A 23,143-nucleotide genomic window follows, 5' to 3' on the forward strand; every position below is an offset into this window, starting at 1 on the left:
CATACACTTACACTACCTCTTCATTCCTTCCATGACCAAGTATCAGAAAAGATGCAGAATTGGCCAGCTAGCACCAGCCAGACTGGGGCTAAATCCATTTGAAAAGTCAAAAAAATAAACAACACAAAATCTGTTGCACAGACATCATCCGATAGAATATTAACCATCATCACCTTTCCCTCTCCGTATCTTCTGTCTTTTATTCCTTCTTCTAGTCAGTGTTTATCAAGTGTCTCTGGGGACCAACGGCAGTCCCTGGCAATCTATTAACTGGTTTACAGACAGGTTGAGAAAAAAGTGATAAAAGCTTTGATCACAAACATTTCACAAATTTTGAGAAGATTATGACTTTCATAGAAATCCTTTTAGGTTCTTTATTGCTGTTACATTCTAAGGATCACCCAAGCTCTACAAGGATAAGTTAAGAAAACACTATCATAATAAGGAAAATGGAAAGGGCTAACATACTTCCACATCATGTAAGTTGTTTACATTGGTTAAACATATATTTTGTTGTTACTATCATACTGTGTTAAATCCCAAATTTAGGGAAATTAATCAATGGCTCAAAAGAGTAAAAGTGAAAAATACATTTAACTCAGAATGCCATAAATGATAACAGTATGATTTTATAGTGAAGACTGATGTTAGAATGAGCTGTGATCAGTGAACTAGGAGTGATAACTCTGTACTAGGAGACATCCTTGTTCCCATGTACCGTGATATATTATTAAATAGGGACAAGAAGCCACTGAAGTGTTCAGATCATTTTCAACAACTCCAGTAAACCAACCAAAGCCTCCACTATGAATTCTGTCATTAAAAGATCAAAATAATAGTCAAAGGTACTTCTTTTAACAAAACAGATTCAACTACTGTCAGCTGCAAAATTAATGACAAATGTGCTCAGAAATAAAACAATCTACTGGCAAAATTCTATTATCAGATGACACTATTGAACATTATGTGCTATGTGTGTTATACAGAGAAGAAGAACAATTATTATCACAGATGTATGCTCTTAAGTATTTTGTTTTACGGCTGCATGAAGCCACTAGTTTACAGAGTACGAATCAACTCTTAGCATATACGAATGTAATATGTTAATGAAGAAATACAAGCAACTTTTAAAAAGTTTTTAGAAGAAGATATTTTCTTTTAACCAACAATTATTTTTGAACCTTGACTTGAAAAGTTGGTTCAAAAATGGCTAGAGCACTAGCGTGTATGGCAATGAAGAGCCCACCATCTGAAAGCCAATTCACACATGGCTTCATTTACAGACAATAGCTGGCTTGAGTCACTGTTAATAACTGCATGGAAAATTGTGAATATAATTAAAATTGCAGTCCTTGAACAGGTATCTTCAGCATGTTAAGAATATAGCAGCAGGCTGGGCACACAGTGGCTCACACCTGTAATCCTAGCACTGTGAGAGGCCAAGGTGGGTGGATTGCTTGAGCCCAGGTGTTTGAGACAAGCCTGGACAACATAGCAAGACCCCGCATCTATTTGAAAAAAAAAAAAAAAAAGCAGGAGGAAATACTGTTTTTCTGTTTTGTCAAGAGGAAATATGCTAACAATACCTACTGAAATGAAGGATATACCTTTGTTGTTGTTGTTGTTGAGATAAAGTCTTGCTCTGTCGCCCAGGCTGTAGTGCAATGGTGCGAGCTTGGCTCACAGCAACCTCTGCCTCCCAGGTTCACATGATTCCCCTGCCTCAGCCTCCCAAGTAGCTGGGATGACAGGCGCCTGCCACCACACCTGGCTAATTTTTGTATTTTCAGTAGAGACAAGGTTTCAACTTGTCTCTACTGGTCTCTTGGCTTGTTGGCCAAGCTGGTCTCGAACTCCTGATCTCAGGTGATCTGCCTGCCTCGGCCTCCCAAAGTGTTGGGATTATAGGCGTGAGCCACCATGCCTAGCGGATATTCATTTTTTTGTAACATTGATGTCATTAAACCATATCTATGATTTTAAGTGGCTAACTCAAGTACCATACCTCTATGACAGTATAGTGATCAGCTTGAACATAGCATTTGAGAGTAAAATTATGATTCTCTCTTTTTTTTAAGATTGGTTTCACTCTGTTGCCCAGGCTAGAAGGTAGTGGCGCAATCATAGCTCAATGCAGCCTCAAACTCCTGGGCTCAAGAGATCCTCCCACCTCAGCCTCCCAAGTAGCCAGGACTTACAACAGGTGTGCTCCATCACACTTGGCTAAATTTTTTTTTTTTGTAGAGACAAGGTTTTGCTATGTTGCCCAGGCTGGTCCTGAGCTCATAACCTCAAGCAATCCACCCATCTCAGCCTCAAAAGTGCTGGGATTACAGATGCGAGCTACCATGACTGGCTACAATTCTTTCTTGTTGTTGAGACAGGGTCTCACTCTGTCTCCCAAGCTGGAGTACAGTGGTGCAGTCACAGCTCACTGTGGCCTCCACTTCACAGGCTCAGGCAATCCTCCCACCTCAGCCTTCTGAGTAGCTGGGACTACAGGTGTTTGTCACCATGCCCAGCTAGTTTTTTTTTGTTATTTTTGGTAGGGATGGAGTTTCACCCTGTTGCCCAGGCTGGTCTCACTCGCCCCAGCTTCCCAAAAGTGTTGGGATTACAGGTGTGAGCCACTGTGCCCGGCCGCAATTCCTTTTTTTAGACGGAGTCTCGCTCTGTCTCCCAGGCCGGAGTGCAGTGGTGCAATCTTGTCTCACTGTAAGCTCCGCCTCCCCAGTTTACGCCATTCTCCTGCCTCAGCCTCCCGAGTAGCTGGGACTACACACGCCCACCACCACACCCGGTTAATTTTTTTGTATTTTTACTAGAGATGGGTTTTCACCGTGTTAGCCAGGATAGTCTCGATCTCCTGACCTAGTGATCCGCCCACCTCGGCATCCCAAAGTGCTGGGATTACAGGTGTGAGCCACTGTGCCTAGCTCGGCCACAATTCTTAGTAACAAAATATGCAGACTAAATAATCATACAAACAGCTTAACCAAAGAGTTTTACTCTTTTTTCTGTGAGATGGAGTCTCGGCTCTGTCGTCTAGGCTTGTGTGCAGTGGCACGATCTTGGCTCACTGCAACCTTTGCCTCCCAGGTTCAAGCAACTCTTCTGCCTCAGCCTCCCAAGTAGCTGGGACTACACGTACACACCACCATGTCCAGCTAATTTTGTATTTTTAGTAGAGACAGGATTTGACCATAGTGGCCAGGCTGGTCTCGAACTCCTGACCTTGTGATCTGGCCACCTCCGCCTCCCAAAGTGCTGGGATTATAGGCGTGAGCCACCACGCCTGGCCGAGATTTACTCTTTTCTAACAAGTAGGTAGACTTAAAACCATATTCAATTACTGCACTAAATCTGAAAACATATTTCCTAGAACTGAATTCAACCAAAAGGACAGATCTACACATTGCCATCTCCCAAATTAAAATATTCAGCTTTCCTGTTGAGTGCCATACATTTGTCAACTTGATGTAGTTTTCAGTGAGAATTACTGTAATAATTTTTGTGTCCATTTGAATACCTAAAACATCTAATAGAAATACCATATACTTGCTGCTCTTCCCAAATCTATAATTCAAAGGTGGGGCTAATTTAATAAAACTAAGAGCAAGAAAAGAAATCAGTTAAATATGAAACCTTAACTTGGACTTTAGTGAGTCTTTCACCATTAATGTGGTGGTACAATAATGTGAACAATCATTGCTTTTCCTGATACTGATTTAAAAATACTGCTTTGATCTTACAATAAAAACATTTTGAATTATTCTTTTGTGTTTATCTAAAATCAGTGGTATGCACTGAAGACCCATCACATGGTCCACAAATTCCAAATGTTTGAAAACACTACTTTCTCTACTACACTACTTCCCTTTCATAGGAAGCTATCATTTCTTCCTGTGCATGTTAGAGAAAAACAGAGAACCAAGGAAATTTTGTTTGCCCTTATTATTAATCTTCTCACATTAGAAAAGCATTTCATTATCTGTATTTATGTTGCCTCATTTTCAAAAACATTGGTCTGACATCAGTATGAATAGCACTTATAAAAAACAATATACATTATTGTTTTTTATAATAATTATTTCCAATTTTTCCCAAATTCCTCTGCCCCCAAAGTCATTCTTTCCTTATGACCTTCCCAGAACCCAAGCTGCCTTCCTATACTTCTTGGTTACAGTCAAGGGTTATAAAAAAAAGTTTAACAACTGGCATGGTAGAAACACCAAATCAAGAGATTGACACCAATTTATAACTGTATGGCTGTAATGGAATAGGCTCACTAAACATCAGCCTTAGACTGCTTCGTGTAAGCAGTCTGCTATACTTTTTTTCCATGCTAGGCCTGTTCCCAAAGATCTTTGGTTATTTCTTACCTGCCACTTCACAGAAAAGGGATAGCAGTGTTCATGAAAGAAACCACACAAATTAGATTCCAAAGATGAGTTTAATGTCGCATCTTATTAAATCTTTAATTTATCTACTTTTATTCTTTAACAGGAAGAATTAAGAAGTATTAGAAAGAACATACTACTGCTTTCTTTGTCTTACATCAACTGTCTCCAGATAATTAAGCTAAGTCAGCTTTTTTTTTTTAAAGTCAGCTTTTTTATTATAGCTTTGTTATTCAATTATATCCACACAGGTATGCAAGTTCTTTCTCCTTTCTATCAAATAGACAGCTAATATACAGGCAAACGGATAAATTTGGGGATATACTAAGGATACTGTAAACTGTTAGCAAAACAAATGTCTCTGACATTCAGAGAGGAAACAAGAGAAAGGGAGTGTAGAAATTCATGCCCCAAAAAACAAAAACAAAGAGGTGGTTCACGTTAAAATAAACTTATAAAGTTATATATAATATCAAATATATCTGTGTTGTTTTTAAAGATATTCTTACCCAACTTTGGAAAAACTATTAGGTATTCAGCATTGCACTGAGGACATGCCACTCTGGCTGTACTGTTTCCTCTTTGCTTTTCATCCACCCAGCGTTGTAGACAGGCCTGGTGAACCCATTTTGTAGATCCTCTGCACCTGCATGGTCTCACCCATTCAGCTGTTCTATCATCTTCATCAGTAGCAAAACAAACCCAGCAGCTTCTGTAAATTAAAAGAGAAAATGATGACATTTGTATCTTTATGACTTCAGCCTCCTCTATACTGCAGCTCTTACTTAATGGGATGAGCCTACTACATTACAGAATCTTTGTCCTATATTAAAAGACTAAGGAGACAAAACCACCGATACATTCCCACTAGAGCAGTTTCTACTTTTTCTGTTTTTCCTTGTCTTCCTCTACAGAATCTTATGTTTTCTGAACTTTGTTTTTATGTAATCTCCTCTATCTTTTCAGTCATTCTTCACCTTCTCTAATGAACTTGAGTGCAAGGAGACAAACCTCAAGCTGCCTTTGTTTTATAAGACCTAATAATTCTTTGAGGAATAATAAGGACAGTAATGTATTAAATTCAGTGTTCTCCCTAGTTCAACACCACCAATCCCTTGAACTTAGAAAAACAAAGTATTACACGAGTGATTTTACATATAGTCTCATTCCATTTTTCAGCTGAGGAAAAAAACCTCATTTCTCTTTCTGGTAAAGTATAAACATAACAGAGAAAACGGTATTATTATGTAATATTGTTTTCTCAAAAAAGCACAAAGGAGATAAATATATCAACATAATTTTCTTTTTTTAGGATAGCAATATGATAAATTTGGGTGTGTATGTTTGAAATCTGAAATCTAGAAGTATCAAGTCTGGGGTGCTTATATTAATAAAAATAAAATTCTATTGAGATCGGTAATTTTAAAACATTTTCCCACTTTGCTTTTAAGGGTACTTCATGAAGTGTAATTTTTTCTTGTGGAATTAGGTTGCAATTCCTCAGTTTTTCTCCCAATTAACACAAGTTTTGACATCGATTTCCATCAGGGCAAATACAGTTCAATTCAATGAGACCCTTCTCTCCTCCCCTCCATTAGAATGTGTACAAGTGGAAACAACTGCTAATTAAAGCATGTTACCTACTCTGCACTTTTCACTTAATTGGATAAGTGGCTTCTGTCAGAACAACTAGCTTAACTATTCTCAGTGGGAAAGACTATATAGTTAGGTATTATAGATGGGTGAGGTTCTCCACTCTTTGTGGAACAACATGAATTTCAATTCTGTGCTCCGATTAAAATTTTTCAATTAGAACAGGAAAAAAGTTGAACTGAATCCATGGCAATAATATCCAAAACTGTTGTTATATTGAGCTTTCAAATTCAGTCAGGTTTCATAGGATCTAAGGAAAATTAGAATGTAGGTAGCATTTGTTTAGCATTCTGACCCTTTTGACCCACTTTAAGCTGTCTGGGCCTTCACAGTGTCTTACAGTTGTCCAAAAATACTTTGTTCTTTTTAAAAATGTTTTATCATCATCAAATATACACAGCATAAAATCTACCACTTTAGCCATTTTTTAGGTGTATAATTCAGTGGCAGTAAGTATATTAATACTGTTGTGCAACCACCAAGACTACCCATAGTAGGACTGGGTTCTAACCTATATGATTTTTGCATTAAAATTTCAATTGGTTTAAGTATACCAGCACACACACTGGTTGAGATGTTGTTAGTATATATTTTTCCCTATAACTGAGGTAATTCTGTGAACATATTTGTATACATCTAGGAAATGGAATTTATTATGCAACAAAATATTGGCAGAATATTTAGAGACTTTTTATTCTCATACTTTAACACATACGTAGTTAAGTATGGCTATATCAGCATAATTAATCAGTATTAAGGTGAATCAAATTTTAAATTAATCCAATTTTAGTCATCAGAAAAATAAAATACAATGTCAGGACTGGGTTGAAACAACTGAAATAGTCTACATTCATGTGTTTTTGACTTACAAAAATGATATGTCAAATTTCTTATTTCGATCTAATAAGAATACTTGCGTAGCTATTATATTCCTCATAAATTCTAGATAAGGTTTACTTTTCCCCAACATTATGAAAAATTTCAAACTTTCCAAAAAAAGTTGACCACTGTTCAGTGAGTACCCATATACTCAACATTTAGATTCTATAATTCTTATCATCTTGCTATATTTGCTTTCTCACACATCCATTCATCATTCTTATTTTTTGCTGCATTTCAAAGTTGCAGGCATCAGTGTATTTCAGTCCTAAATACTTGCATGGATTTACTTTTTAGAACTGACATGTAAAGCATGCACTTTCAGATTTTTTTTTAACTAATTTCACAACTATGGTAAATAAGATAGCTGAATGATGATTTAGTGGGAACTTATCAGGAGTTAGGCTTTCAGTTGAAATAGAGGCATGTGAACCAGAGCAACTCCATCTTGACTGAATAGGAGCTGGGTAAAATGAGGTTGAAACCTACTGGGCCGCATTCCCAGATGGTTAAGGCATTCTAAGTCACAAGATGAGATATGAGGTCAGCACAAAATACAGGTCACAAAGATATTGCTGATAAAACAGGTTGCAGTAAAGCCAGCTAAAACCTACCATAACCAAGATGCTCACGAGTGACCCCTGGTCGTCCTCACTACTACACTCCCACCAGCACCATGACAGTTTACAAATGCCACGGCAACATCAGGAAGTTACCCTACAAGATTTAGAAAGGGGAAGCACAGGCTGGGTGCAGTGCCTCACACCTGTAATCCCAGCACTTTGGGAGGCTGAGGCAGGCGGATCACGAGGTCAGAAGATCGAGACCATCCTGGCTAACGCAGTGAAACCCCATCTCTACTAAAAAATACAAAAAAAACTAGCCAGGCCTGGTGCGGGCGCCTGTAGTCCCAGCTACTCGGGAGGCTGAGGCAGAAGAATGGCATAAACCCAGGAGGCAGAGCTTGCAGTGAGCTGAGATTGGGCCACTGCATGACAGCCTGGGCAACAGGGAGACTCCGTCTCAAAAAAAAAAAACAAAAAAAAAAAAAAAAGAAAGGGGAAGCATAAATATTCCACTCTTTGTTTAGCATATCATCAAGAAATAACCATAAAATGGACAACCAGTAGCCCAAAGTCTTGCTCTGTCACCCAGGCTAGAGTGCAGTGGTGCCATCTCAGCTCACCCGCCTTGGCCTCCCAAAGTGCTGAGATTACAGTCATGAGCCACTGTGCCTGCTCACTCCCCTTTTTTTAAACCTCTGATAGACTGACCAGGAACATCACCTGGGAAGGTCTTATAATTATGCTTTCCCTTTTTGCTTCTCCATACCCTACCCCTCCCACTCCATGTAATTAATCTATTTCAACTATTTATTCCCCAATTCTCCACCCCCATCCTTTTCAGATGGAGAACAGCTATTTGAAAATGATGCATTTACAATTCCTCAAGATCTTGGAATGGAGGGAACAGTAGAAATCTGATGTTTAATGTACATACAACACAAGTCCTTCTACCTTCTAAGAGTAAATAGTATCCCATGCTTTCTACAGAAAATCACTCTTCCCTCCAATATTAGCCATGTATGTGGTTTAGGCAGTTAATACCATAATCAACCCCAGAAACACTTAGATTGGCCACTGTAGCCCATCTTCCAAACTACATCATTAAGAGGCTGGGTCTATAAAGCTAGTCTTAGTGAACCTCAGAACTTTTGCTGGGAAAAGTGGTATACAGACTTTCTCTCTTCTTCCGGGCTTAGAGGCAGAGAATGTGAGGCTATTGCTGCCAGAAGAGCCACCAACTAAACGGAGCCTTAAGAATCCAGAGGAAGTGAAGGTGGAAACTGACGGCACTGAGACATGGATCCAGCTGTGCTGTGCCTAAAGCTAAATATATTCTTGTACTGTTAACTCACATAAACCAGTAGATTTTTGGGTTTTTGGCTTAACCAATTTGCATTGCATCATGGTGCAACCAAAATGATCTTGATAGTGTGTTGGGTACTAAAAGATGGCCTCAGTACAATCATAGAATGTAAACTCTAAAGAGTTTTTATTATTTTTGAGACAGGGTCTCACTGTGTTGCTCAGGTGAGAGTGCAGTGGCACAATCATGGGTCACTGCAGCCTGGACCTCCTGGGCTCCAGTGATCCTCCCACCCCAGCCTCCTGAGTAGATGCGACTAGTTTTTGATTTTGTCTTTTGAAATGGAAAATAGCCAATTAATTATTAGCCAAAACCAAAACACTCAAAGTCCATACCCAAGGAAAAAGGAAGTTGTAATTTCTGACCAAACTAAGAGTTTCTCCTTACGTCTATTTTTCCTTTTGTTTTCTCCAACCCTCTGACTCTCTCAGAACTCAGTCCTCAGTGAGATGCATAAACATCACCTGCGGAAGCATTAGAAATGCACATCTTTAGGCCTTGCTCCAGACCTACAGAATCAGAAACTCTGGGGGTACCCAGCACTTTGTTTCAATAAGCCCATCAGGTGATCATGATCCCAAAAGTCTGAAAACTTCTGCTCTGGTCATTCTTCCTTCCTTTTTTCTGATTTCTCCTTTGTAAATCTTCTTTTTTTTTTTGGAGACGGAGTCTCGCTCTGTTGCCCAGGCTGGAGAGCAGTGGTGCGATCTGAGCTCACTGCAACCTCTGCCTCCCATGTTCAAGCAATTCTTCTGCCTCAGTCTCCTGAGTAGCTGGGACAACAGGCACATGCCACCACGTCTGGCTAATTTTTTGTATTTTCAGTAGAGATGGGGTTTCACTGTGTTAGCCAGGATGGTCTCGATCTCCTGACCTTGTGATCTGTCCACCTTGGCCTCCCAAAGTGTTGGGATTACTGGCGTGAGCCACCACGCCTGGCCCTGTAAATATTCTTAACTCACCCTAACATAGAAATCAAATTCCATTTTATGCTCACTGTAAACATTTTCAAATTATTTGGTTGTTAATTTTAAACAGTAAGTAAAATGCTTAAGGTATTTTTTCCTAAGGAAACAAGGTTAAATTAATTAGGGGAAAAAGATAATGCAAATTCAGGATATTCTAGCTGGTTAAAGAACCTGGACTTTGGAGCCAGATTGTCTGGGTTCAAACCCCTGCTAACTACATAGGCTTAATGAAATAATCTCTTCCAAAGAGTTGTTGCAAAGCAGGGGTTCTTAATCGGGGGTCTACGAAAAACTTAGAGGGTGGGGATAGGTAAATCTGAATGAAGGGAGAAAAACCATCCCATGTTTATTTTTGCTAAGCTCTAAAATGTAGCTTTTCTTCAATAATGAGTGCAAGCAAACCACAGTAATATTAGCAGCATAGCAATTAGAAATGAGTATAGCAACCAGAAATTTTCATATTACTTTACAGCTGTACAGATCCTGAAATAACATTTAGCTCATTGTAATTTGAAATTAGTTATCAGGCCAACTGATAAATCTTGTATTTTAATATGTTAACGTTCATGTTACTATATTAGGCCTTCAGTATTTTGATAGCTATACTTCAATATAATTGGTTTCATTTCTAATCCTATATATTTTGTTTTATCCTTTCAAAAATATTCTGAGAAGAAACCCATAGGCTTAACCAGACCACTAAAGGAGTTTTAGCATAAAAAATGTTTTATGTTAAAGTCCCCTATTGTAAAAGATTAAATGTGTGATTAAGAAACTGCTTAAAAATTGCCTGGCATGTATATAACCTCCATATGACCACTAGCAATAACAACATTGACAATGATGACAGTGATGGTGTCAGCTTTCCATTCAAATTCCTAAAATTTATGGATGCAGTTTTCTTACCATTAGCACATAAAGCAATTCTGCTTGGCACCCTGGCATTCAGTGGAAAATGTTCTGGATTCCTAGTCATTCCCCAATTTTTCTTTTTTTCTTTTTTCTTTTTTTTGAGACGGAGTTTCGCTCTGTCGCCCAGGCTGGAGTGCAGTGGCCGGATCTCTGCTCACTGCAAGCTCTGGGTTTACCCCATTCTCCTGCCTCAGCCTCCTGAGTAGCTGGGACTACAGGCGCCCACCACCTCGCCCGGCTAGTTTTTTGTATTTTTTAGTAGAGACAGGGTTTCACCATGTTAGCCAGGATGGTCTCCATCTCCTGACCTCGTGATCCGCCCGTCTCGGCCTCCCAAAGTGCTGGGTTTACAGGCTTGAGCCACCGCGCCCGGCCCATTCCCCAATTTTTCAACAGGCCACACCACTACTTAAGATTCATTTAAACCCTTTCAATTCATTTCTTTCACCCTTATTATCCTTGTGGTAGCTTTAGCCACCTACTTGCTGACGTACATATAGGTACTCCTACACCATCCCATTCACCAAGTTGGGGCATATTCGTTTACAAAGTAAAAGGAGATCTGGTAAGTATCATGATTGGTTCAGGGATCAAGGAACAAATCACTGTCATTATATGAAGACAACAAAAGAGAACTAAACTAGACAAATCTAAGGACTATTACTAATTTCTAAAAACAGATGTATAGTCTTACTGGTATTGGTAATATAATTCCATGTGACTTTAAAATTATGATGGTTTTTGCCAGTTATATAGTAAACTAATGAAGTGTAAACAGTAAAATTTATAAAGAGTTTAAGGAATATACGTGACAAAATTGTCCTACATCTAACATTATTCAAGATCTCCTCCTAAATCCACTTGAGTACCTAATAAGTACATTCATTATTTGATGCCACAAGGAACTACATGTAAGGAACTTCCAGTCTAGTTAACGAACAAACATGCATATAAGGATCACAAAAAAAACCCCTGCCATACCAAGCATTAAGTGCCAAGAAAAGTTGTTAGACACCTTACTACAGAAATGTGATGAGAGACCAAGAAACAGGATGAAACAGCTGAGGTTTCAAAAGGAGAGAACTACAGATGAGAATTCAAGTTAGAGTGGAAAGAAAAGGTATTTAAAGAAAAACAGAGTAAGCAAGCTTAGAGATGGAAATGAACATATGTTCATGGACCAATGTGGTTGGAGCAGAAAGATTTTAAGATGAAGCTAGGTATTACAAACCAGCTGAGAAAGGATGAATAACAAAGACAATCTCATTTCATACGGTTCATTTGTGACTAATTTACAGCCTATCTGATCAAACAGGTTATTTTCAAAGTATGTAGAAAAAAGTGAGGGGGGCTTTATTTATGAAAAAGATAGTTTCTCACTGGCACTAAATTAAGCAAGATAGGTACAGTCTCTTAAAAAACAGCTGGTAGTAAAGCCTTTCTTTGCAGGCTCAACTTGCAGGTGTTTATTTTGGATTGTTAGGAAGTTCTGGCAAATCAGACTTCTGCCTGAGAAATCACTGTGATGAAAATTGGAGTGCAGCAGATTAGAAGAGTTTGAGAATATAGAAAGCAAGCATGGAATAAGTCTTAAATTGCTGCTGTTGTAGTATATATGGTGCCATAATAGTGTATTTACATGACTGTTCTAAGGAAAGACAACAAGCACTTCTTAATTCAGAACAAGTTTGGAGATTCATACTCTGGTTAATGTAAGGAGGACTCTATTCGACAATGAAAAAAAAAAAAAAACAAAAAACTACGTGTTAGGCTGGGCACCGTGGCTCATGCCTGTAATCCCAGCACTTCAGGAGGCTGAGGTGGGTGGATCACCTGAGGTCGGGAGTTCGACACCAGCCTGACCAACATGGAGAAACCCCATCTCCACTAAAAATACAAAATTAGCCGGGTGTGGTAGTGCATGCCTGTAATCCCAGCTACTCAAGAGGCTGAGGCAGGAAAATCGCTTGAACTCGGGAGGCAGAGGCTGCAGTGAGCTGAGATCGTGCCATTGCACTCCAGCCTGGGTAACAAGAGTGAAACTCCGTCTCAAAAAAAAAAACAAAAAAACAAAAAACACAACCAAAAAAAACAAAAAAAAAAAAAAAGAAAAAAACTACATGCTGCTTATTTCATCTCAGGATTAAGTGTCACATCCAAGAATTCTGAAATAGAAAGCACGCTATCAAGGAGACTAATATGTCCATTCATCCTAGTGGAATGGAAGTTAAAGTACCTGGATCTATCAAAGACATATAACCACAATCATGACACATTACCAAAAACAAAGGTGAGAAGAAATACAGTCAGCCCTCCAACTAAGGGTTCTGCATCTGTTCATTCAACTAATCTCAGGTCAATTACATTTGCAAAAAAAGAGTCTGTACTGAGCATGTATGGACTTTTCCTTGTTATTATTTCATAAACAATACAGTATAACAACTATTTGCATAGCATTTACACTGTATTAGGTATTTTTATTTTTATTTTGAGACGGACTCTTGCTCGTCACCCAGGCTGGAGTGCAATGGTGTGGTCTCAGCTCACTGCAATCTCTGCCTCTCGGGTTCAAGCGATCCTCCTGCCTCAGTCTCCCAAGTAGCTGGGATTGCAGGTATGTGCCACCATGCCCAGCTAATTTTTTTGTATTTTTAGTAGAGACGGGGTTTCACCATGTTGGCCAGGCTGGTCTCAAACTCCTAACCTCAGATGATCTGCCTGCCTCAGGCTCCCAAAGTGCTGGGATTACAGGCGTGAGCCACTGCACCCGGTCTGTATTAGGTATTATACATAATCTAGAGAGAACGTAAAGTGCACAGGAGGATGTGCATAGGTTATATGCAAATACTACACCATTTTATATCAGGGACTTGAGCATCCACAGTTTGGCAACCTTGGGAGGTCCCAGAACCAATTCCCCACTAATACTGAGCAATCATTTATTGAGTATAACATATTCATGCCATGCCTTTCGTCTTTGATGTTCATAAACTCTGAAAGCACAATTAATCCCATCTTAAACAAGAACCAAAAGCCCAACAAGGTTAAGTGATCCGGCCAAGGCCACACAGTAAGTAGAGAGGTATGGATACAACCTGCGCCATGACTCCAAATCATCAGCTTTTTTCACTGCACCATGCTGCCCTATGTATAGTGTATTCCGAGAAAAACTTACATTTCCCATTTCTTAGAAAATTACAGCAGTACAAAAAAGTATGTGTTTCATTTTACTAAGGTACTTTAAAGCAGTCATAAGGTGCTTCCTCCAGAGACGGAAATCCCTTTCAGTTTACTCCAATAGGCCATGTAAATATTGTCATCTTTGCGAACTATGGCACATAAAGAATTAGGAGGCGGGTCAGGCGTGGTGGCTCATGCCTGTAATCCCAGCACTTTGGGAGACTGAGCAGAGAGGACTGCTTGAAGCCAGGAGTTCAAGACCACCCTGGCCAAAACAGTGAAACCCTGTCTCTACCAAAAATACAAAAAATTAGCTGAGCATGATGGCACATGCCTGTAATCCCAGCTACTTGGGAGGCTGAAGCATGAGAACTGCTTGAACCCGGGAGGTGGAGGCTGCAGTGAGCCAAGGTTGCACTACTCCATTCCACATTGGGCAACAGAGTGAAGGCTCTGTCTCAAAAAAAAAAAAAAAAAAAAATTAGAATTAGGATGCACTAAAGATGAATTGCTACACGAGTTTAGAGAAGAAAAGAAAAATATTTCTGCAGACACGGTCAGAAGAGACTTATGAACAAGGCAGAACCCAACTAGGTCTTGAAGAATGGATAGAGTTTTGAAAGAAAAGATGCCAAACAAAACCCAAAAACAAAAACCACCTTATGTTTGGAAGAAAGTGTGCAAGCCCATTTGGCTTGGGCAAAAGACTTAGGTACTTACACACTTATTCATAAAGAGAAAAAGGCTTTAAAAAGGCAGTTGGTGCCATCCATGTACTCCTTATCTTAAACATAATAGGGAGCATAATAAATGGTCTGTGAATAACGGTGAGTGTTCTGAAGTCCTGAAGGATGGGCTAAAGAATATGATCTCTTTTTTTTTTTTTGAGACAGGGTTTGGCTCTGTGGCCCAGGCTGGAGTGCAGTGGCATGGTGCAATCTCAGCTCACTGCAACCTCTACAACCTGGGCTCAGGTGATCCTCCCAGCCTCCTCAGTAGCTGGGATTATAGGTGTGGACCACCACACCCAGCTGTTTTTGCTTGCTTGCTTTCCCTCCCTCCCTCCCTCCCTCTCTCTCCTCTCTCTCTCTTTCTTTAAGTAGACACAAGGTTTCTCCATGTTGCCCCACGCTGGTCTCAAACTCTTGGGCTCAAGCAATTTGCTCCTCTTGGCCTCCCAAAGTGCTGGGATTACAGGTGTGAGCCACTGAGCCTGGCCAGATTTTTTTTTTTTTCTTTTTGAGACAAGGTCTTGCTTTGTTATACCCAGGCTGGAGTGCAGTGGTGTGATCATGGGTCACTGCAGCCTTAATCTCCCAGGCTCAAGTGATCCTCCCGCTTCAGCCTCCTGAGTAGCTGGGAATACAGGCATGCACCACTGCACTTGTTAATTTTTTTATTTTTTTGTAGAGATGGGATCTTTGTATTTTGCTCAGGCGGGTCTCTGACTCCTGAGATCAGGTGATCCTCCTGCCTCAGCCTCCCAAAGTGCCCAGCCCTGAACTTAATCTCAATAAGCAGTAAGAAAATACAAGTTTTGAGCAAATGAGGCAATTTAAAAAAAATGGTGCTTCTGCACGATTATTCTAAGCACTGATATGTCACAAAGAATGAAAAGAAAGACACCGTGATACAAAAGGGGGTCTCCTATGTACTAAGGCCCTTGTGGGAAAACAGGATAGGGAATACAGGCAGTTTTTGTTCTCAATGAACTTCCAGATGAATATGTGTGGTGGTGGTAAGGGTTTGTGTGTGTGTGTCTGTGTGTGAAGCTCTGAGACACGGGACAAGTATATTAAAAAAAATTACAGTATAACTGGGGCCTATCATGGGGAGGGGGGAGGGGGGAGGGGGGAGGGGGGAGGGGGAGGGGGGAAGGGGGAGGGGGGAGGGGGGAGGGGGGAGGGGGGAGGGGGGAAGGGGGAGGGGGGAGGGGGGAGGGATTGCATTGGGGAGTTATACATGATATAAATGATGAATTGATGGGTGCTGACGAGTTGATGGGTGCAGCACACCAACATGGCATAAGTATACATATGTAACAAACCTGCACGTTATGCACATGTACCCTAGAACTTAAAGTATAATAATAAAAAAAAAAAAAGACTACCAAATAGCTATTACGAGAGATTACACAAATATTTGTTTAATACTTAATAAAGAGTCACCTGAGACTTTAGGCTTCCTTGCCAGGGTGGAGACATGACTGAAGAATCTCTCTTCAACTCTGCAAGTAATTTTGCAATGCATATGTTTCCCACAATAACTCCTGTAGATTTCTGGTTATGTATAGTAAAGCTACAGGAATACTTAAAAAAAAAAAAAATTACAGTATAATGTGATATAGTATAAAAAATGCATAAAGGTTCTATTGAAACAAAGGAAGGAGTTATTAACTCTGTGTGGGGGAGCTGTGCAAGGCTTCACTGTGGTATTTCAGCTGAATTCAATATGGGTAAGACTTCCCCAGGTCTTAGGAGGGAGGAAGGCACCTAAAGCAAAAAAAGAGAAATGATAGAGCAGGATATGTTCAGGGGTCAATGAAGGGGAGTGCAGGAGAGGATGGTTAAGGTAGGTTGGGGCTGGATTATAGTAACAGATCAAAGCACATTACCATGTTGAAAGTTTATGTTTTATCCTTTTAGATGGCACAGAGACTGGCAGATTTTCAAGTATAGAAATTGCATGATGCTAATTGTGCCTTGGCTAATTCTAGTGCCACTCTGTAGGCCAAACTGGACCAAGTAAAAAATTGAAGCTAGAAAAAGGAAAATCAAAAATATGTGATAAACAAGTGGATCTCGAAGGAAAGAAGAAAGCAAAAAAATTTAAAAAGGCCAGGCAAGGTAGCTCATGCCTGTAGTGTCAACACTTTGGGAGGCCAAGGTAGGATTGGTGGAGAACAGGAGTTTGAGACCAGCCTGGGCAACATAGTAAGACCCGTCTCTATTCCCCTCCCCACCAAACAAAAAGTTAAAAAAAAAATTAGCTGGGCATGCTGGCTTGCACTGTGCTCCTAGCTACTTGAGAGGCTTGAGCCTGGGAGTGCAAGACCCTGCCTCTTTAAAAAAAAACAAAGAAAATAAAAAACTTATGTTTTGGCCAGGCTCATGCCTGCAATCCCAGTACTTTGGGAGGCTGAGGCAGGAGGGTCACTTGAGCTCAGGAGTTTGAGACCAGCCTGGGCAACATGGTGAAAGCCCGTCTCTACTAAAAATACAAAAATTAGCTTGGCATGTAGTCCCAGCTAGTCAGGAGGCTGAGGTGGGAGGGTATTTTGAGCCGGGGGGTGGGGGATGGAGGCTGTAGTGAGCCGAGATCAGCCACTGCACTCCAGCCTGGGTGACAGAGCCAGACCCTGTCTCAAAAACAAACAAACAAACAAAATTTATGTTTTATAACTGGTGGTCAAGACTGGTAATATCAAAGACCAAAAACTGAGAAGTCAAGATAAGTAGCTTAGTTTTAGATTGACTGGCAATACTGTATACACATAAATGGAAATGTCCACTGGGCAGGTAGAAATTAAGTGCTAAAGGAAATAAGGAAAAGAGGTCAGGAATAAAGACACAGATCTGGGAGTCGTTTGAATAAACAGGAAAGAGAGTGAGTAAGTATACTTTTTCAAAATAGTAAATGCTGAGAATTGAACCATACATAAAAACTGAAGGAAGAAAAAGGTAAAGTGATACTTAAGGACAAAAAGTCCTTAAGAAAATGTCATTATATTTATTAAGAAATTATTGGTGATCTTTTGTGTGTGTGTGTGTATAAAGAGAGAGAGAGAGAGTCTTGCTCTGTTGCTCAGGCTGGAGTGCATTGGCACCATCTCAGCTCACTGCAACCTTTGCCTCCCAGGTTCAAGTGATTCTCGTGCCTCAGCCTCCCGAGTAGCTGAGATTACAGGCGTGTGCCACTATGCCCTACTAATGTTTGTAGTTTTTGTAGAGATGGGGTTTTGCCATGTTGGCCAGGATGGTCTTGAACTCCTGACCTCAAGTGATTGGCCTGCCTCGGCCTTCCAAAGTGCTGGGATTACAGGTGTGAGCCACTGCACCCAGCCCTTCAGTATACTTTCAGTAGATCTAATGACAAGAAAGGGGAATGAAAGTCAAATTATCAGGAGAAATAATAAAGAGAAAATAAGAACCTAAATGTCATAAACGAGACTGGATTAAAAAAGAAAAAAGTCCAGGTGTGGCAGCTCACGCCTGAAATCCCAGCACTTTGGGAGGCCAAGGCGGGTGGATCATGAGGTCAGGAGTTCAAGACCAGCTTGGGCAACATAGTGAAACCCTGTCTCTACTAAAAATACAAAAAATTAGCTGGGTGTGGTGGCATGTGCTTGTAGTCCCAACTACTTGGGAGGGTGAGGTGGGAGAAACACTTGAACTCGAGAGGTGGAGGTTGCAGCAGTGAGCTGAGACCACACCACTGTACTCCAGCCTGGGTGACAGAGTGAGATTCTGTCTCAAAAAAAGAAAAAAAAAAGTTGAAAGCTGGGTGTGGTGGAATACACCTGTAGTCCCCTGCACTTTGAGAGGCTGAGGCGAGAGGATCACTTGAGCCCAGGAGTTTGAGTCCAGCCTTGGCAACATGATGAAACCCTGTCTCCACAAAAAAAAAAAAAATACAAAAAATCAGCCAGGTGTGCTGGTGCACACGAGTAGTCCCAGCTACTCTGGAAGCTGAGGTGGGAGGATCACTTGAGCCTGGGAGGTTGAGGCTGTAGTGAGCTGTGATTGTGACACTCCACTCCAGCCTTAGCAATGGAGTAAGACCCTGATTCAAAAAAAAAAAAAAAAAAAAAGTTGTCTATTAATACACTTTTCTATATAAAAGCATTAAACCAAGAAGGATAGAAGAATATAAACCCATTTTATGATAGTGGAGTGAGGATGAGAAGATATGGCATGGGGGATGGTGGTCAAAGGGGATTTAATTTTATCTATGATGTTTCCATTTTTTACACATATCTGGAAATAAATATAATTGATGATGGTTTTTAATTCTGAGCATTGGTCTGTAAGTGTCAACATGGTGATGTGATTGAGAAAAAGAGGTCAACTGACAAAGAGAAATTGTTTATACAGCATTGCTCCTATCAGAGTATAGCTTCCTTGGTCTTCAAAGGGGCATACACCTGTAGATAACACACTCACAGAGGCAGAATTGTAATTCACTTTACCATTGTGGGAGGGGGCTGGAGGAACAGACCACTCTCTCTGCTCTTTCTCCCATCTGACCATTCTGGGGACATTCTGGCTACACTCCTTGCCTACTCACTAGATGCAAGTAAGTGATGCAAAACAACCTCAACATATTAATGTGTCTTTATTTTAAGACAGGGGAAGCAGAAGTAGTTTCCAAAAGCATTTCTCAGTAGGTCCAGGCTTCAAATCAGAGGTCCATTCCTGCAGTTTGTTATAATATTCTTTGCATTGTTCTCTGTAAATTCACTAACTTTGAGAAGTTTTAGAGAAAAATGAGAATGTCGGTGGTGAAAGAAAAAGTAATATGTAACAACTTCTTATTAAAGAATTGAAGCAATGAAAGACAGAAGAGCTAACTAAGGTTCAAAAGGCCTGATATAAAGGGTTTGGGCTTATGAATGGTTATCATTTCAGGGAAATGATATTTGTGACACTGAAACATTCATAACACTAGAAAAATTACCCCCCTTTCCACCATTCTTGTTTACCCACAACAACTTAAAAGGTTCAAATAATAAATTTCTATAAAACACTTAATAGTTTATAAAAATGAAAGGCAATCAAAAGAACATATATCCATATGGCCAAGTGTGGTGGCTGACCCCTGTAATCCCAGCACTTTGGGAGGCCAAGGTAGGTGGATCACCTGAGGTCAGGAGTTCGAGACCAGCCTGACCAACATAAAGAAACCCCATCTCTACTAAAAATACAAAATTAGCCGGGCATGGTGGCACATGCCTGTAATCCTGGCTACTCGGGAGGCTGAGGGAGGAGAATCACTTGAACCCGGGAGGCGGAGGTTGTGGTGAACCGAGATCACGCCATTGCACTCCAGCAGCCTGGGCAACAAGAGCGAAACTCCGTGTCAAAAAAAAAAAAAAAATCCATATATATATATATATACTCTTTTCACCTACAAATACTGCAGTAATCAAAGTTACCAATATAAACAAATAATAGCTAAACTAAAGTGAGTTATTTGCAAAGGACAAGGGAATTCAACTTCAGCTATTTAGAAGTTGCCATGGGCCAGGCGCGGTGGCTAACACCTGTAATCCCAGCACTTTGGGAGGCCTAGGTGGGCGGATCACGAGGTCAGGAGATTGAGACCATCCTGGCTAACACTGTGAAACCCCGTCTCTACTAGAAACAGAAAAAAATTAGCTGGGCGTGGTGACGGGGGCCTGTATTCCCAGCTACTCGGGAGGCTGAGGCAGGAGAATGGCGTGAACCCAGGGGGCAGAGTTTGCAGTGAGCTGAGACTGTAACAGAAACTCCATCTCAAAAAAGAAAAAAAAAAGAAGTTGCCACTAGTTGGCCGAGCGCGGTGGCTCACGCCTTTAATCCCAGCACTTTGGCAGCACTTTGGGAGGCGAGGTCAGGAGTTCGAGACCAGCCTGGCCAACATGGCAACACCCCATCTCTACTAAAAATACAAAAATTAGCCGGGTGTGGTGGTGCATGCCTGCAGTCCCAGTTACTCGGGAGGCTGAGGCAGAAGAAATGCCTGAATCCGGGAGGCAGAGGTTGCAGTGAGCCGAAATCGCACCACTGCATTCCAGCCTAGGTGACAGAGTGAGACCTTGCCTCAAAAAAGAAAAAAAAAAAAAAAAAAAAAGAAGTTACCTCTAGTTTAAAAACCCCGAAAGATTAAGTGGTATAAACTGAACATACCATTCATGTTACAATTAAAATAGTCTTCACTTTGACGGTTTAGACAACACAAACACCACTGGAATTGAAGCTCCATAAGGGCATTTTTGTTATGTTCAATTCACCACTATATATACCAAGGGCCTAGAATGGTACTGGGCATATGAAGACACTCAGTATTTGTTAAATAAATTCAGTAAGTGTAAATGTTTAATAATTGATTCATTGTAAAATAACACAATTTTTTTTTTTTTTTTTTAAAGACAGGGTCTTGCTCTGTTACCTGGGCTGGAGTACCCAGCGGCACAAACACAGCTCACTGCAGCCACAACCCCCAAGGAATCCTACCACCTCAGCTTCCTGAATATTTGGAATCATAGGCACGTGCCACCACGCCTGGCCTAATTTTTAAATTTTTTGTAGAGACTGAGTCTCGCCATCTTGCCCACGCTGGTCTCCAACTTCTGGGCTCAAGCAATCCTCTCATCTCGGCCTCCCTAAGTGCTGGGATTACAGGCATGAGCCACTGTGCCTGCCCTAAATAAAATACATAACTTAACCTAAAAGCAACAGAACAATATGTAACACACATTTTCCTAGTCTTCACAAAGATAAAACCTGCATTCAAGAAGCAAACAAACGAACAGTTATCTGAGCTAAATTCTGTCCCTCAAAAATTGCCACCAAAAACCAGGTTGGGGAGAAGTCAAATTCATGAAAAGAATTCTGGGTCCTAATAGGCTGACATATTTTAGTCTTTTGGCCCTGTTGGTATCCCTCAAGTGAACCATGTTGAGTATCTTTGTGTTCAACTTGGAGTAGGGCCAGCCCAGATGAAGAAAACTTTAAAGTAGATGGGGGAAAAACGGCCAAACTGGTTTACATTAGTATTAAGTGCCTTCTATTGGGCTAACACAGAGTGTTTTGTTGTTTTATAGAGATGTATGTTTTCATTTGCTGTAGCCCTGTGAAGTAGGGTTCCCATTTTATAAATGATCATATACATAGTGTCAGAATCTGAATTCAAAGTCACATAGCTAGTAAGTGGCAAAATTTGAATTTCATGCTATCTCTGAGCCCAAGCTTTACTCACTATACCTTATTATCTCTCATCTTGAAAGATATCACTGCCTTAGGACTTAGGGCAGTAGGTTTCAGCTATATCTGAAACATTTAAAAAGCTTTAAAATATAGATGCCCAGGCTCTACATTACAGAAATTTTTGATCTTACTGGTCTTAGACAGGATCCAGTATCCATGCATATTTTGAAATGTTCCCCAGGTAATTCTAACATGGAAACAGGTTGCCAACTACTAATCTAGACAATAAAGGTCTATGAAAGTCATGTTAAAAATCTACTTTAAGATGTCAAAAGAGTACAACGATGAAAGTAAGCCAGTGTCATAGTCACCTATTTCAGTAAATGGCAGCCAGAATCTTCACATTTCTGTTGAGAAGCTTTAAATGCCTCACTAGCCTTTTTTTTTTTTTTGAGATGGAGTTTTGCTCTGTCACCCAGGCTGGAGTGCAATGGTGCGATCTCGGCTCACTGTAACCTCCGTCTCCCAGGTTCAAGCAATTCTCATGCCTCAGCCTCCTGTTGGAACTACAGGCCCACTCCACTATGCCGGCCTAATTTTTTTTTTTTTCCTGTAGAGACAGGGTTTTCACCATGTTGGCTAGGCTGGTCTCGAACGCCTGACCTCAAGTAATCTGCCTGCCTTGGCTTCCCAAAGTGCTGGGACTGCAGGGGTAAGCCACTGTGCCCAGCCTCATTCTTTGGCTTCTTACTTTTATGGAAATCTCCAAAGAGCATATGAAAAGCCAGGTCAGCTTTTGGACATAAGAACTTTTCTAGGCCTGCACGATAGCTCACACTTGATGACACAGCACTTTGGGAGGCTAGGCGGGAGGATCACTTGGATCACCTGAGCCCAGGAGTTTGAGAACAGCAGGGGCAACATGGCAAAACTCCGGCTCTATAAAAATACAAAAAATTGCCGGGCACGGTGGCTCACGCCTGTAATCCCAGCACTTTGGGAGGCCGAGGCAGGCGGATCACAAGGTCAGGAGATCGAGACCATGGTGAAACCCCGTCTCTCCTAAAAATACAAAAAATTAGCCGGGTGCGGTGGCAGGCGCCTGTAGTCCCAGCTACTCAGGAGGCTGAGGCAGGAGAATGGCATGAACCCGGGAGGCGGAGCTTGCAGTGAGTGGAGATAGCCCCACTGCACTCTAGCCTGGGCGACAGAGCGGGACTTGGTCTCAAAAAAAAAATTAGCTGGGCATGGTGGTATATGCTGTGGTCCCAGCTACTAGGTAGGCTGAGGTAGGAGGATCACCTGAGCCCGGGAG

General features: G+C 40.8%; 1 protein-coding gene across 1 annotated transcript in view; it reads right to left on the minus strand.

The window, feature by feature from the left end:
• The window catches only part of MARCHF5 (membrane associated ring-CH-type finger 5), a 62,312-nt gene that overhangs the window by 37,165 nt on the left and 2,004 nt on the right, over positions 1-23,143 (minus strand). The window contains exon 2 of the mRNA XM_010381318.2: positions 4,910-5,112. Coding sequence (XP_010379620.1) covers positions 4,910-5,112 — 203 coding nt within the window. The remainder of the gene's footprint in view (positions 1-4,909; positions 5,113-23,143) is intronic.

Source organism: Rhinopithecus roxellana, chromosome 11, assembly GCF_007565055.1.
Source record: "Rhinopithecus roxellana isolate Shanxi Qingling chromosome 11, ASM756505v1, whole genome shotgun sequence".
NCBI classification, from domain to species: Eukaryota; Metazoa; Chordata; class Mammalia; order Primates; family Cercopithecidae; genus Rhinopithecus; species Rhinopithecus roxellana.